This window comes from Hypanus sabinus, chromosome 18 (genome assembly GCF_030144855.1).
Source record: "Hypanus sabinus isolate sHypSab1 chromosome 18, sHypSab1.hap1, whole genome shotgun sequence".
Taxonomy (NCBI): domain Eukaryota; kingdom Metazoa; phylum Chordata; class Chondrichthyes; order Myliobatiformes; family Dasyatidae; genus Hypanus; species Hypanus sabinus.
The window spans coordinates 16,578,785-16,594,773 of NC_082723.1; the positions used below are offsets into that span (position 1 = coordinate 16,578,785).

The 15,989-nt window shown below is 43.2% G+C and overlaps 1 protein-coding gene across 1 annotated transcript in view; it reads right to left on the reverse strand.

Annotated features, from left to right (window-relative positions):
* Positions 1–15,989, reverse strand: part of LOC132407358 (hemicentin-1-like) — a 460,355-nt gene that overhangs the window by 148,099 nt on the left and 296,267 nt on the right. The window contains exons 46-47 of the mRNA XM_059993728.1: positions 2,763–2,930; positions 527–640 (exon numbers count right to left, since the gene is read on the reverse strand). Coding sequence (XP_059849711.1) covers positions 527–640; positions 2,763–2,930 — 282 coding nt within the window. The remainder of the gene's footprint in view (positions 1–526; positions 641–2,762; positions 2,931–15,989) is intronic.

Below are 15,989 nucleotides of genomic sequence, written 5' to 3' on the forward strand. Positions count from 1 at the left end.
TTTATCAAATGCAAATTGGTGTTATCTGGGTCAACTTTTGATGCCTTCAGAAAAGAAAGAACTTTATAATGAAAAAAAAAGTGAAATCAAGAGAAAAGCAGGTTCTATTTCTGTGCATTTTACAGTGGTATCACAAGTTCATATACCACAATCCCAGACTACATCTCAAACTTTTTCTTTCCTTCCATTTTTTTCCTCTTTCTGTCGCCATTCAAAAGCTGTTCTATAATTCTAACGTTTCTGGCTGTAGTGAAAGGTCATCTGTGATAAAGCTAAATTTGCTGTTTACTGTTGGGATCCCATAAGCTAAACCACCTGGTAATGGTTCTAATGATAGCTCATCAGCCTTAAACTGTAACTATTTCCCTCTCCAAAGGATTTTCTGTTTAACTACAGAATTTTCTTTTCTTTTCATTTGGATTTACAGCATCTATAACAACTTTGCTTTGCTTCTCATTTCACATAAAATACCCAGGAATGAAAAAAGATAAATTATTGAACAAAATCCTCTATAGTTCTGCCTTACTCAATACATCGAGGTGAAAACTCTTCTTGGCTTCCCCTGCAGTGTTATTGACCACACAGCCATAATGGCCAGCATCTCCCTCAAGCACACGGCTCAGTTTGAGGGTCCGTCCACCTTGGAAAGAGGGAGGAAGGATCATAAGTAACTAAAGCAGGAAACCAAACCTATAGTTAACAACTTCTGTGCAAACTTGAACTTAACACAAGGAGCCAGAGGGGAAAAGATTCATTGTGGAAATTTAATCGAGTAACACCTGCAAATTTTTAAAAAAACTGTAGCACTGCCTGAAGGATGTAACTATAGGTAACAAGTAAGCTGATTATGAAAACCGACAATGCATTGTCCAACAGTTCATGGAAGTGCAGGATAGCCTCGTCCCAGATTTGACTGTAGAATTTTCCCTCAGTTTCCAGGCTTGAACAGAGTAAATCTATGGCCAGTCATTTCAGTACCACAAAGCTAAAGGAGAGAGCTTCTGATCCCTACTCCACACCACAGCGGCACCTGATTATCCAATTTCAGGTGAAAGACAGCGACGATGGCTCACTCTCCTCCCTGTTGGCAGGACCAAGTTGAACTCAGGGAGCTGCAGATCTCTGCCAAACTGAATTCAGCACTTCCAGATGATCCGGGGCAGAGTTGATGGCCAACACATTGTTCTCTGTTGGAAGCCCCCCTGTCTCACAACTGCAGTGTTACTCAGCTGCTGTCTGTGTGGAATTCACACAGACAAATGCCGTCTGTCGGTCTCTTTGTGTCCCTCCCCGTGGCAGCTTTGGTTTCCTCCCACGTGCCAAATACATGCTGGCTATTAAGTTAATTGGCTCCCCAAAATCATATCAGCATAGGTGAGGGATTAGGTTCAGGAAAATAAGTGGGGGCAATGGGAATGATGTGATTGCATAGATTTTGTGGGCTGAATAGCCGCTTCTTATAACATAAGGAAATACAGGAAAAAAGAAGATGAGAATCCGTACCTTCAGAATAAAACAGGAGAAACCAGACCAGAAGATTGTCTGAGCTCTGCGCTCACTCATTTTTATTTGCAGGCTCACAAATGGTTAATTGTGGAGAAACACAGCTCTCTCTGCAACATTAATTAATATCTAACCACCCCTTACTTTTCAGATTCCATCCACTTGTAATTCTGAATATTTGGCAGACATCAAAAGAATGAGTTATTTCTCCTTATGTGTACAGTAACAGAAAAAATATTACCAAATGAGAGGTTTAGCCAATGTGAGATTTATCCCAATGTCAGGTAGTACCAGGTGTTAGCCTCAGGCTGTCGAGCAAATTGAACTGATAGATATTGAGCAGCAAGAGACTCCTCATCAGTATTGTTGACATGTGGCATAAAAACTACATGTTCCTGTGTCCACGTGTGTGTGTGTGTGTGTGTCTGCATCTATGGATGTGTCTGCGCACGTCTGCATGCACATGTGTGCATGTGTGTACATGTGCACTTGTTTGGATTTGTGTATGGACACCGATGTGTTTGCCAGTGTATAAACACTAAGACATTTTTTCGTGTGTGTGTGTCTCTGTCTCTTTGTGTGTGTCTGTCTGTTTCTTTGTGTGCACGCGTGTGTGTGTGTGTGTCTGTTTCTTAGTGTGTGTATGTGTGTGTCTGTCTGTTTTTATGTGCGTGTGTATATGTGTGTGTGTCTGCCTTTTTGTGTGTGTGTCTGTCTCTTTGTGTGTGTGTGTGTCTGTCTGTTTCTTTGTGTGCGCGTGTGTGTGTCTGTCTGTCTGTTTCTTAGTGTGTGTATGTGTATGTCTGTCTGTTTTTATGTGTGTGTGTCTGCCTTTTTGTGTGTGTGTCTGTCTCTTGTGTGTGTGTGTGTGTGTGTGTGTGTGTGTGTGTGTGTGTGTGTGTGTGTGTCATTTTGTGTGACTGTCTGTCTGTCTCTTAGTGTGTGTATGCGTGTGTGTCTGTCTGTCTTTTTGTGTGTGTGTTTAATATTTTCCATGATCTACAATGCTAGGTGGTTTGTTGATAATTCACATGACCCAAGGGACATCCTTGAACAGGATATCTTGTGACTCAGGGGTCACATTTAAAGCTGAGGAATTTACTTCACATGACTTGCTCGGAGTGACTGAGTACGGGATCGTTACCAGCAATGAGCACCATCTCTCTTCTCCGATACAAAGTCCATGTAAAATCCACAGCGTGTTAAGGACATATTTCTAAAAAAAACTTCTGAAAATAGAAGGTTTGTTCATGTCTTACCAGAGAGCACTTGTATCCTACTGTTGGGAACCACAGGTGATCCATTTCTGGACCAGCTAAAGGTAGGTGGTGGGAAGCCCGTGGCCTCACAGATCAGGGTGATGGAGCTGCTGACGAGTGTGCTGACATTTTCCAGAGATCCCGACTCCCCGACGATAACTGGAGGGACTGATCACAAACACACACAGTTCAGCTGTCAGTCAGCCTGAGGAACACCAGACGGCAATGCAGCATCACTCACTGTCGCCCCTTGCTAGAAATCTCTTCCTCCTGTCTAAGTACTGTATTGGTATTGTTGGATCCTGATGCTTCTGCGATCCAAAGGTTCTTCAGAAGTCAAGAATGAAACATAAAACTTGCAGCTAATGGCCAACTAACTGTTACAAGAAGAAGCTTTGAAAGAAACAAAGAAAAAAGAGACTAGAAGTACTTGCAATTTTCTCACACCAGTCTAAAGATAAGCAGAAATTCCATTCATAACAGTTAACCAATAAGATAGCCAGGTTCAAATAATGTGATACCCACTACTGAAATGAAGAAGTTCCCAGAAGCAATTACAGGAAATTTCTTTGAACAACTGCATATGTGTAGGTGATTATATAAAAATACAAACAAGTACAGAAATGTTAAATTGCAAGAAAAATAAAAATTCTACAACCTAATCCCACAGTATTGGTTTAGCACAGTAGCATAGTGGTTAGCACAATACTTTAAAGTACAGGTGGCCCAGGTTCAATTCCCGTCACTGCCTGGAAGGAGTTTGTATGTTCTCCCCCTGACCTCGTGGGTTTCCTTCCACAGTCCAAAGACATACTGATTGGTAAGATAATTACTCATTGTAAATTATCCCGTGATTAGGCTAGGATTAAGTTGGGTACTGTCGGGGCAGTGCAGCTCAAAGGGCTGGAAGGGCCTGTTTTACACTGTATCTCAATAAAAATTTTAAAAATATTGCCACATGTCTTAAGATACAGCGAAAAGCTTGTTGTACAGACTGTTGTGCACTGTTTATATAAATCTCAAAAATGGAATGTTTTTTCTTAAATTAAGAACACTTTGTACACCTCAGACCATGCCACTTTCTTTGATTTTAGGTCTTCTTGCCAAAGCTCAAAACAAAATCTTTATGCACTGTGTAACGCACAGCATTTCACACGCCGGACAGGCTGTGCTACAGGGTGTGGCACATACAGGATGAACCACAGTCCGGTACTGAGAAGAATCCTCAAGTCTGTCACACATAGGACACCTCAGAGCATGGGGTCAGAAAAGCCAGGGTGTAGCATATACCAGATATTACACACTCAGTGGCCACTTTATTAGGTACAGGAGGTTTGTTTGTACCAGTCACAGACGGTGAATGTAGCTCACATGAAGCCCTAAAATAATAACACTAATTACAAGTGCTACTTACCTGCTCATTATGGCAACAAAGAGGCCATTCTGGCCATCAAGTCTATGCTGGCTCACAGCAGAGCAATCCTATCAGTCCCATTCCCCCCGATTTACTTTCCATGACTGCAACTTGCTCCTCACATATTCATCGACTCCCTTTTGATTTGTTCCTATTTGTCTACTCTAAGGGGTGATCTGTAACAGCCATTAAACTTAAGATGTGGGAGAAAATGGGGATGTGGGTATAAACGCGTGTTTGAGTCAGTCCGGCCATTCTCCACTGACCTCTCTCATTAACAAGGGGTTTTTGCCCACAGAACTGTCGTTTGCTGGATGATTTTTTTCTGCAACTCTAGAGAGGGGTTCCAAACCCGGCCTCCACGGACCCCTTGCTTAATCGGTTTGGTCTATGGCATATAAAAGGTTGAGAACTTCTGGTTGAGGCTGTTGTGTGTGAAAACAAGAGCTAGAATACAAGGGCAGGGTTTTAATGGTGAGGTTTTATAGGGCACCGGTGAGGCCTCACCTTGAGTGTTGTGAACAGTTTTGGGCTCCTCATCCAAGATAAGGTGTGCTGGCATTGGAGAGGAGGTTCAGAAGGATGATTCTGGGAATGAAAGGGTTTTCATACAAGGAACATTTGATGGCTGGAGGTCTGTACTCGCTGGAATTTAGAAGGATATGGGGAATCTCATTGAAACCTTCCAAATGTTGAAAGGCCTAAAGAGACTAGATGTGGGAAGGATGTTTCCCTTGGTGGGGAAGTCAAGGACAAAAGGGGACAGCCTCAGGCTAGAGAGTGTCCATTTAAAACAGGGTTGTGGAGAAATTCCTTTAGCAAGAAGGTGGTGATTTTGTGGAATTTATGACCACAGGCAGCTGTGGAGGCCAGGTCATTGGGTATATTTAAGGCAGAGCTTTATAGGTTCTTGATTGGACACAGCATCAAAGGTTACAGGGAGAAGGCAGGGGAGTGGGGCTGAGGAGGGGAAAAAAAGGATCAGTCGTGATTGAGTGACTCAATGGCCTAATTCTGCTCCCATGTTTTAGACACTGACATAGTCACAGGAAAAACATGCAAACTGAAAACAACCCAAGATCAGGATTGAATCCAGCTCTCTGGAACTGAGAGGAAGCTGAATTATCAGCAGTACCAAAATGCCTCAGAGGCCTATCCCATGGGCCTTGAAAATATTAACTGGCTATTGTCACAACACTGCCTTTCACATACATTTAGCACGGAGCACCCAATCGACACTTGAGCAGGGAGGAAAGTGTCTGAGACAATCCAGGCACTGTTGTAAAAATGATGCAGGCTTCGGTTGCACATAGCAAATCAACACCCAACTGGCCTTATGCAGAATTTGGATTTACATTTACAAGTCACTCCTTCCACCGAACCTATTGACTCAACTTCTTTGGGAAAAATAACCAGCCTCCCCCCTTTGGACTCTATGTACACTACTCACTGCCTTAGTAAAGAGGCCAGCGTAATCAAAGACCAACATGCACCCCGGACATTCTCCCATCGGGCAGAAGATGCAAAAACCTGAAAGCACGTACAGCAGGCTCAAGGACCAGCTTCTATCCCACTGTTACTAGACTCCCGAATGGTCCTCATGTACATTGATGGACTCTTGACCTCTCAATCTACCTCGTTATGATCCTGCATGTTACATTTTATTGAGGGTGCAGTTTAAATTAAGAGGGGTTCTATGCAGGGAGCAGAAGCAGTTCACTTCAGGAAAGCTGAGAGAGAGACAGACAGACAGACAGAGAGAATATTAGAAGCTGCTGGTGGGTTGTGAAGGTGTGGGGAAGGGGTAGGTGGAAGAAAAATAACTTATTTATTTTCCTGATGAAGGGTCTCGGCCCGAAACGTCGACAGTGCTTCTCCCTGTAGATGCTGCCTGACCTGCTATGTTCCACCGGCATTTTGTGTGTGTTGTTTATTTTATTGAGATACAGCACAGAAAGGGCCCTTCCACCCAACAAATCCTGATTTAACCCTAGCCTAATCACGGGACAATTTACAATGACCGATTAACCTATCAACCTGTATGTCTTTGGACTGTGGGAGGAAACAGGAGCACCCGGAGGAAACCCACGCGGTCACAGGGAAAACGTACAAACTCCTTACAGGCAGCAGGGGGAATTGAACCTGGGTCGCTGGTACTGTAAAGCATTGTGCTAACCACTACGCTACTATACCACATATATACAAAGTGAATCGACAATCAATGACAGTGCCTATTGGGAGGCTGAATAGAAGCTCTCCAAAATACTTTTCCCCACGTCTCTTTAGTTTGCTGTTCACAGTCAGCATGTTTCATATTGGTCCTTGTGCTTCTGATCATATGCAAATCTACGAGCAGTATAGATAGAGCAGCAGGCTTTTCCTGTTGAAACTGGGTGAGACTAGAACTGGAGGTAATGGGTTAAGAGTGAAAGGTGAAATATTTAAGGGGAACCTGAGAGGGAGCTTCTTTGATTGCAATGTTTAAGAGAAGCTTAGATAAGTACATTGATGGGAGGGGGACAGAGGGCTATGATCCAGGTGTGGATCAATGGGGATTAGGCAGAATAACAGTTTGGCATAACTAGATGGGCTGAAAGGCCTATTTCCATGCCGTAATGTTCTATGACTCTGTCATGTTTTCCCTCCCTGCCCAGCTGGTAGTTGCCAATTTGGGAAAAGTTTGGGTGATCTGCTTTGAATATCTTGTGGATAATCACCAACCACGCCAATGCGTGAATTGCTACTTGTCAAAGGTGGAGAGAAACAGCCACCACCACACTTACATGACCAATTCCTACACTTGAAATTAAATATAGACACTTTTCGAACGGAAGAAAAAGGCAAGAAAGAAAGATGATCTTCCAACACATAAATGAAGTGAGTCAGTGTATTGTTTACAGAAACCACTCCAAGATTTAATGAATCACAGACAAAACTGAGCATCAGACACATGGTTGTAAAAGCCCTGGCTTTGAACATGGCACTTGGCCTTCTGCTTTTCTTAAGACTGGCAGTGACAGAAATAGCTAAGCCCTGAGCGTGCTCAGATTGCATTCCTCCTCCTCCTCCTCTTCTTCTTCCTTTGCCCGTTACGCCGCTGGCATTTAGGGCAGCAATGAAGATCCTCCATCTCGGGTGGAGCTCATGGCTTCCTTCATCATGTCAGTGGCTTCCTCTCCGTTTACTGTCAGTCACGCGTTTTCCAGATGGAGACGCAGGAATACCCTGGCACTCAGACGTAGGACTCTTCATTGCTGTTTCTATAAGTTTTCTTTGACCAGTCAGGGTTGTTAGCCCTCAAACATGGAGGATCAGTGGACCACTCTCAGTCTGATCTCTACCCTTTGACCTCTGTAGCATGGGTGACCTACCAAGAGCCAAAGCATAAAGCCCTGACTCCAGCCAGCATTGTTCTCCAGTTCCTTGAGGAACGCAAGCCTCCGATCACAACGACAAGGTTGAGGTCCTCTTGCAGGACATTCCCCTTCACCCCTACTTAATCCATTTAAATGCATCATGATGCTACTTTGCATGCAGTATTTACACTCAACGTCCACTTTATTAGTTACCTTCTGTACCTAATATAGTGGCCACTGAGTGCATGTACGTGACCTTCTGCTGCTGTAGCCCATCCACTTCGAGGTTCAACATGTTGTGCATTCAGAGATGCTCTTCTGCACAGTACTGTTGTAACACGTGGCTATGTCACCTTCCTGGTAACCCGAACCAGTCTGGCCATTCTCCTCTGACCTCTCTAATTAACAAGGCATTTTTGTCCACAGAATGCCGCTTCCTGGATGTTTTATAAGAAATAGGAGCTGGAGTAGGCCATCTGGCCCATCGAGCCAGCTCAGCCATTTAATAAGATCATGGATGATCTTCTCTGTACCATTTGCACCATTCTCTGTAAACCCTGTTGTGCGTGAAAATCCAGAGAGATCAGCAGTTTCTGAGATACTCCATCCACCCCATCTGGTACCAACATTCATTCCACGGTCAAGGTCACTTAGATCACATTTCTTCCTCATTCTCATCTTTGGTCTCAACATCAACTGAAATTCTTGACCATGTCCGCATGCTTTTATGCATTGAATTGCTACCATGTGATTGGCAGATTAGATATTAGAGGGTGCAGCCTCAGGATAAAGGGATACTCTTATAAAACAGAGATGCAGAGAAATTACTTTAGCCAAAGGGTGGTGAATTAGTGGAATTTGTTGCCATGTATCTAAAACTTCTCTTATTTTCCTTCATATATATAATTTTTCAATTATGGTTAAAATATTATTTGTTGAGTTGTATCTATAAAAACGTTGGAAATACTCAGCAAGTCAGGCAGCATCTGTGAAGAGAGGAATAGGATTAATGATCCCCACATTTTTCTGTTTCTATTTCTGATTTACATAATCTCCAGTATTCTTCTGTCGCATGTTTCTTGACTGGCATTAAATAAAAAAAGCCTTTTGCCCCTCTTGAACTTGTTAAATTGAAATTGTTAAATCAATTTTAGAAGGGATGAAGTTTGCAGATAGGCATTTTATAATTCAGCATCTTCCCCTTCAGCATCAGGTCTGTGAACCCACGAACAATACCTCATTTCTTTTCCTTTTTTGTGCATTTTTTTTGGTAATTTTTAGTAATTTTATGTCTTTATGTAGCTGATACCAAACACCAAATCTGACTTCATATAAGACATTGATAATAAATTTGATTCTGATTCTAAATTTTAAGAAGGCACAGCTAGATGATTGAAAATTATCTAAGTTAGGTACAGTTGGCCCTCCTTATCCCTGGGTATTGGTTCCGGGACCCTCCGCAGATACCAAAAAACATGGATGCTCAAGTCCCTTATTTAACCTGTCTCAGTGCGGTGGACTTTAGGACCCGGCGAAGCTCTGGACCTTATTTAACCTGTCTCAGTGCAGTGGACTTTAGGATCCGGCGAAGCTCTGGACCTTATTTAACCTGTCTCAGTGCGGTGGACTTTAGGACCCGGCGAAGCTCTGGACCTTATTTAACCTGTCTCAGTGCAGTGGACTTTAGGACCCGGCGAAGCTCTGACCCACCGCCCGTGGCTGCTGCTGAATCTGCAGTGTTTCTGTTCTGTTGACGGAAAACAATCACGATTGAAAATAAAGTGGAAATAATAAAGCAATTGGAAAGAAGTGAAGCGCCATCGGTTATTGGAAAAGTATTAGGCTACAGTCGGTCAACGATCGGAACAATTTTAAAGGATAAAGTGAGAATAATGGAGCATGTGAAAGGCCCTACCCTGATGAAAGCTACCATTATTACTATGCAATGCAGTGGTTTAATTATTGAAATACAGACATTTTTTAAGTGTTTTATATGCATGGAAAGGTAAAATATATACTATATACTAAGACAAACGTTTGACTAACTGACGCTAAATAATACCGGATGTACCTGTTCCGACTTACTTATAATACCTAACACAAAGTAAATGCTATATAAACAGTTGTTATACTGTATTGTTTAGGGAATAATGACAAGAAAAAAATAGTCCGTACATGCTCAAACAATAAGTGCTGGAGAGTGAACTTCCGGTTTCTTTTTTGATCCCAATCCGCGGTACCATATGCACATCCTTCCGTATACCTTAAATCATCTCTAGATTACTTATAATACCTAATACAATATAAATGTTATGTAAATAGTTGTTATACTGCATTGTTTAGGGAATAATAACAAGAAAAAAAAGTCTGTACATGCTTAAACAACGAGAGCTGGAGAGAGAACTTCCAGGTTTTCCCGATCTGTGGTTGGTTGAATCCGCGCATGCGGAACCCGCGGATAAGGAAGGCCGACTGTATACAGTCCTCCTCAAAAACATCATTGCTGAGAAGTTTGCATATAAATATTGTGAGGTTTTTTTTAGAAAAATAGTTGCACATGGGACCCAGTACTCATGCTCACTGAACCTGGTACAGCATGGTAGTATAGCGGTTAGCACAAGTGCTACTGACCTGGGTTCAATTCCCACTGTCGTCTATAAGGAGTTTGTACGTTCTCCCCATGACCGTGTGGGTGTCTATGTTCTGATTTAAGATGGCACTACTGAAGTTGAGCAACAGCTTATTGGTCATTTCAAAGGCAAGAAATTTGACTACAAACACTATTAATAACACCTTTTCTGAAGTAAATTGTGGTAAACCATCACTGCAAACAATGAAGAGGCAAGCGAAGGCGAAGCGAATTTGAAGGATGAGCCGTGCTGGTGCGTTGCAAAGTTGATGCAGGATGGGTTGCAGAGGAGTCGTCGAGGCAGAGGAGTTTCAGTGCCCGTCTCACTAACCCAGGTGCGAGGTTCACTGGCTCTGAGTGCCAAGCTGATTTATAGAGGTCAAGAGCGGCTTCAGGCTGGACGGCAGGGCCTGGGCTCAGTGTGACAGTGTGGTCTAGGCCGGGGGCGTTTCACTGTTGAGGGGCCCAGGTCCTAATGTGAAGTACGGCCTGTTGTTTGGACAATTTCAGCACCAGCCTAGACAGACTGGAAAGGCAAGGTGTTGGGACTAGAGTTTAGGGTTGGCCCGATTTCATGCTGAGGCTGTGAGACTGCCCTGGCTATGGTGTTCCGTGTCTGCAAGCTTGGCGGCGGTTTGTCCCGCTGATATGATGAACTGAGACCGAGACTTTGTGCCTACTCTGGGATTCAGATCTCAGGCCTCAGTTTGGTTGGGAATGCTGCACTCGCTTCTACTGTTTGCATGATACGTGTGCTTTCCTCTCTCTTGCTGCACATTGGGTGTTGGTCCTTATTTTTTTTGGCTTGTAATTGGGTTCTTTTGGGTTTCTTGCTTTGTGGCCGCCTGTGAGCAGACAAATCTCAAGGCTGTATAATTTATACATTCTGTGATATTTAATGTACTTTGAATATTTTGAATGTCCATTCAGTTGCTCATGAGATGACATTGCTGCATAATGTTGTCTTCCTAAAGCAAGTACTGACTCTTTTTGTCTCCGTCACTCAGCCTCTCCTGCTTAAACCAAACATTCAGCAGTTCACTCCTCTGTCAAAAAGCTGAGGTTTGAACTTGGACTTGGTGAGTATTTTCAAACAATTTCAATCAAGAAAGTGAAGGAAATGTGACCATCAACAGAACCAATCCCCACTGCCATTGATAATGAGCTACAGCCTCTATATTTCGTCAAAGAATAAATACTGTCTTTAATATCGGAATAAAAACACTATCGAATATTAATTATTTTATTATAAATATAAGAGATTTTAATTAAGCATATTATATGTAACTATAATTTACATACTGTCTTTTATTGGGATAAATTACTCTGACTGTGAGAAGTTACTGTAGTTTCTTCCCTCCACCATTTACAGAGGAAAGTAAAGCGGCTTTGCTGTATAACAAACGCACTGTTTGCTGTGAGTCATATGCTGCATCCCACCTTTCATTCATTGCCTGACAAGGTATTGGAAATACACTCAGTGGCCACTTTAAAAGCTACACCTGCTTGGTAATGCAAATAAGACCATAAGACATAGGAGCAGATTTAGGCCATCTGGCCCATCGAGTCTGCTCCGCCATTCAATCATAGCTGATCCTTTTTTAAAATCTTCTCCTCAACTCCAGTTCTTGGCCTTCTCCCCGTAACCTTTGATGCCGTGTCCAATCAAGGACCTATAGGCATCCATTAGACTCGTGAGACCATGGATTTGTGCCTTGGAAGGTTTTTTCCAGGGTGCAGGCCTGGGCAGGGTTGTATGGAAGACCAGCAGTTGCCCAAGCTGCAAGCCTTCCCCTCTCCACGCCACCGATGTTGTCCAAGGGAAGGGCACTAGGACCCAAGCAGCTTGGCACCGGTGACATCGCAGAGCAATGTGTGGTTAAGTGCCTTGCTCAAGGACACAACATGCTGCCTCAGCCGAGGCTCCAACCAGTGAGCTTCAGATCACTAACCATATAACTACATAACAATTACAGCACGGAAACAGGTCATGTTGGCCCTTCGGCCCTTCTAGTCCGTGCCAAACGGTTACTTTCACCTAGTCCTACCTACCTGTACTCAGCCCATAACCCTCCATTCCTTTCCTGTCCATATACCATTCCAATTTTTTCTTTTAAATGACAAGATCGAACCTGCCTCTACCACTTCTACCAGAAGCTCGTTCCACAAGACCAATGCCTTATCCACTAGGCCACGCACCAACACACCTATCAATCTCTGCCTTAAATACACCCAATGACCCGGCCTCCACACCTGCATATGGCAACAAATTCCACAAATTCACCACCCTTTGGCTAAAGAAATTTCTCCGCATTTCTGTTTTGAAAGGGTGCCCCTCTGTCCTGAGGCTGCACCTTCTAATATCTAATCTGCCAATCACATGGTAGCAATTCAATGCATAAAAGCATGCGGACATGGTCAAGAGCTTCAATTGATGTTCAGACCAAACATGAGAATGAGGAAGAAATGTGAGCTAAGTGACCTTGACCGTGGAATGAATGTTGCAGCCAGTCAGCACACACATCTATAGAAGTTTGCCAAGGTTTTCGATAATATGCCAAGTTTTCGCAGACTGCTGAGGAAGTAGAGGCACTATTGTGCTTCCTTTGCAATTATACCTATATGATGGGTCCAGGTCTTCTGAGATAGTGATATCCAGGAATTTAAAGTTACTGACCCTCTCCACCTCTGATTACTGACTCTGATTTCCCTCTCCTGAAATTGCTTGGTCATATTGGCATTGAGTGAGAGGTTGTTGTTATTACACCACTCAGCCAAGTCTTCAATCTCCCTCTATAAGCTGATTCATCACCACCTTTGATCCGCCCCACAGCAATGGTATCATCAGCAAACTTGTACATGGTGTTGGAGATGTATTTAGCTACACAGTCATAGGTGTAAATTGAGATGAGCAGGGGGCTAAGCACACAGCCCTGTGGTGCTTCTGTGTTGATGCAGATTGTGGAGGAGACGTTGCTACCAATTCAAACTGACTGGGGTCTGCATGTGAGGAAATCCAGGATCCAATTGCACATGGGTCTTGAGGCCCGGGTCTTTGAGATTACTGATCGGTTCACAGAGAATGATGGTACTGAATGCTGAGCTGAAATCAATAAAGAGCATCCTGATGTATGCATCTTTGCTGTTCAGATGTTCCAGTGTGAAGAGCCAGTGACTTGGCATCTGCTGTAGACACAATTGGAGCAGATCCAAGTCACCACTCAGACAGGAGCTGATATGCTTCAACAGCAGCCTCTCAAAACACTTCACCACTGTGGATGTAAGTGCCGTGGAGCGATAATCATTGAATCAGGTTACCGTGCTCTTCTTGGGCACCGATATGATTGAAGCCTGCTTTAAGCAGGTGGGCAACACACTCCCGGTGCACTTCAGTATTCGGCCAGGCACTCCATCCGGACCGGAAGCTTTCCTTGCTCTTGAAGGCAGCCCGTACGTCACCTTCAGATACTGAGACCAAAGGATTATCAGGAGACATGGGGGTGAGTGATGGTTCCCCCCTGTTCTGGTGATCAAAACAAGCACAGAAAGCATTGATTCATCTGGAAGCGAAACTCTGCTGTCCCTTATGTCGCAAGATTTAACTCTGTAGGAGGATATGGCATTGAAACCCTGCCACAGCAGCCGAGCATCCCTCGTTGATTCCAGTCTAGTCCGGAATTTCCACTTCACCCGTGAGATGGCTTTCTGGAGATCGTACCTGCATGTCTTGTATCACTCTTGATCTCCTGACTTGAATGTCTCTGATAGGGGGCCCAAATACTCCAAATACAATATCTCAATGCCTTATCAAGCCTCATCCTTGCTCTTACATTCTAGTCCTCTCGAAATGAACATTAACATTGCATTTGCTTCCTTACCACTGCAAGCTAGCCTTTAAGAAATCCTGCATAAGGACTCCCAGGTCCTTTTGCATCTATAATTTTTGAATTTCCTCCCAATTTAGAAACTAGTCTACACCCTTATTTCTTCTACCAAAGTGCACTTCTCTACACTAGATTCCATCTCACTTCTTTGCCCATTGTCCCAATCTTTCTACGTCCTTCTGCAGACTCCCTGCTTTCTCAACCCCAACTGACCCCTTATTATTTTTGTACTTTCCCCACTTGGCCACAAAGCCCTCACTTCCCTCATTCAAATCACTGACATATAACATGAAAAGAAGCGATCCCAATACTGACTGCTATGTAACACCAACAGTCACTGGCAGCCAGCCAGAATAGGGAGGGTCCCCTTTTCCCCCACTCTTTGCTTCCTGCCAGTCAGCCAATCTTCTATCCATGCTAGTACCTTTCCTGTAATACCTAGGGCTCTAATCTTGTTAAGCAGCCTCACGTGTGGCACCTTGTTAAAGGCCTTCTGAAAATCAAAGTAAACAACATGCACTGACTCTCTCTTGTCTATCCTGGCTGTTATTTCCTCAAAGAATTCCAACAGATTTGTCAGGCAACATTTCCCCTTTAAGAAATGATGCTGCCGTTGGTCTATTTTGTCATGTGCCTCCAAGCACCCCAAAACCTCTTCCTTAATAATAGACTCCAATATCTTTCCAACCACTAAAGTCAGACTACCTAGTCTATTATTTCCTTTCTTCTGCCTCCCTACCTTGTTAAACTATGGAGTGACATTTGCAATTTTTCAGTCCTTTGATATCACTCCAGAATCTATTGATACTTGAAAAATCATCATGAATGCCTCCACAATCTCTTCAGCTCTTTCAGAACCCTTGGGTGTAGTTCATCTGGTCCATGTGACTTATCTACCTTCAAACTTTTCAGCTTCCCAAGCACCTTCTCCCTATTCCCCCAATTGCATTCACTTCTGCACCCTGACACGCTCACATTTCTGGCATTCTGCTAGTGTCTTCCACAGTGAAGACTGATGCAAAATACTTACTAATTTCATCCGACATTTCTTTGTCCCTCATTTCTACCTCTCCAGCATCATTTTTCAACAGCCCAATATCGACTCTCTCCTCTCTTGGACTCTTTATGTATTTGAAAAAAAACTTCTTGTTTCCTCTTTTATATTATTGGTCAGCTCACCACATCTCAATTTTTTTTCTCCTTATGGCTTTTTAGTTGCCTTCTGTTGGTTTTTAAAAGCTTCCCAATCCTCTACCTTCCCACTAATTTTTGCAATATTATATGCCCTCTCTTTCATTTTTATGCTGCCTTTGAAACCAGAACCAGAAGGCAGAAGTTTAAGGTGAGAGTGGAGAGATATAATAGGAACCTGACAGGCAACATTTTCACTCAGAGGAAGGTCAGTATAAGGAATGAGCTGGAAGAGGAAATGCTTCAGGCAGGTACATCAACAATACACCCCCTGTATTTAAAAGGCACTTGAACAGATACATGAATAGGAAAGGTTTAGAAGGCTATGGACCAACTGGGACTAGCTGAGATCGGCTAAAGGGCCTGTTTCCAATGTTCCCTCTAATGCGCACACATCTCCTGTTACGAGCGTACAAAGGAATTTAAACTGCACACAAAAAGGTAGTCACCCTCTACCTCGTTGGCATGTTAAGTATACTTCACAATCGTACACAATCACATTTCCTTTTCCGCTCTCTGATGTTGACAATGCAGAGTTTGTGATGACTGATCTGCCGGTTTTAGAACTGGCTTATTTATATTGTTTTTATTGAAGAAATTATTCAGTACTCAGATGTTGTTGTCACTGGGCAAAAAGTGCACAGCACAAGATTTTTGCGCATTCTGGTCATTACAACTTAGAAGGAACGTTGCCTGTTCCACAGCTCTGTGACTATGACTATGTCTCTAATTGACCTGACCTCAGCCAACATA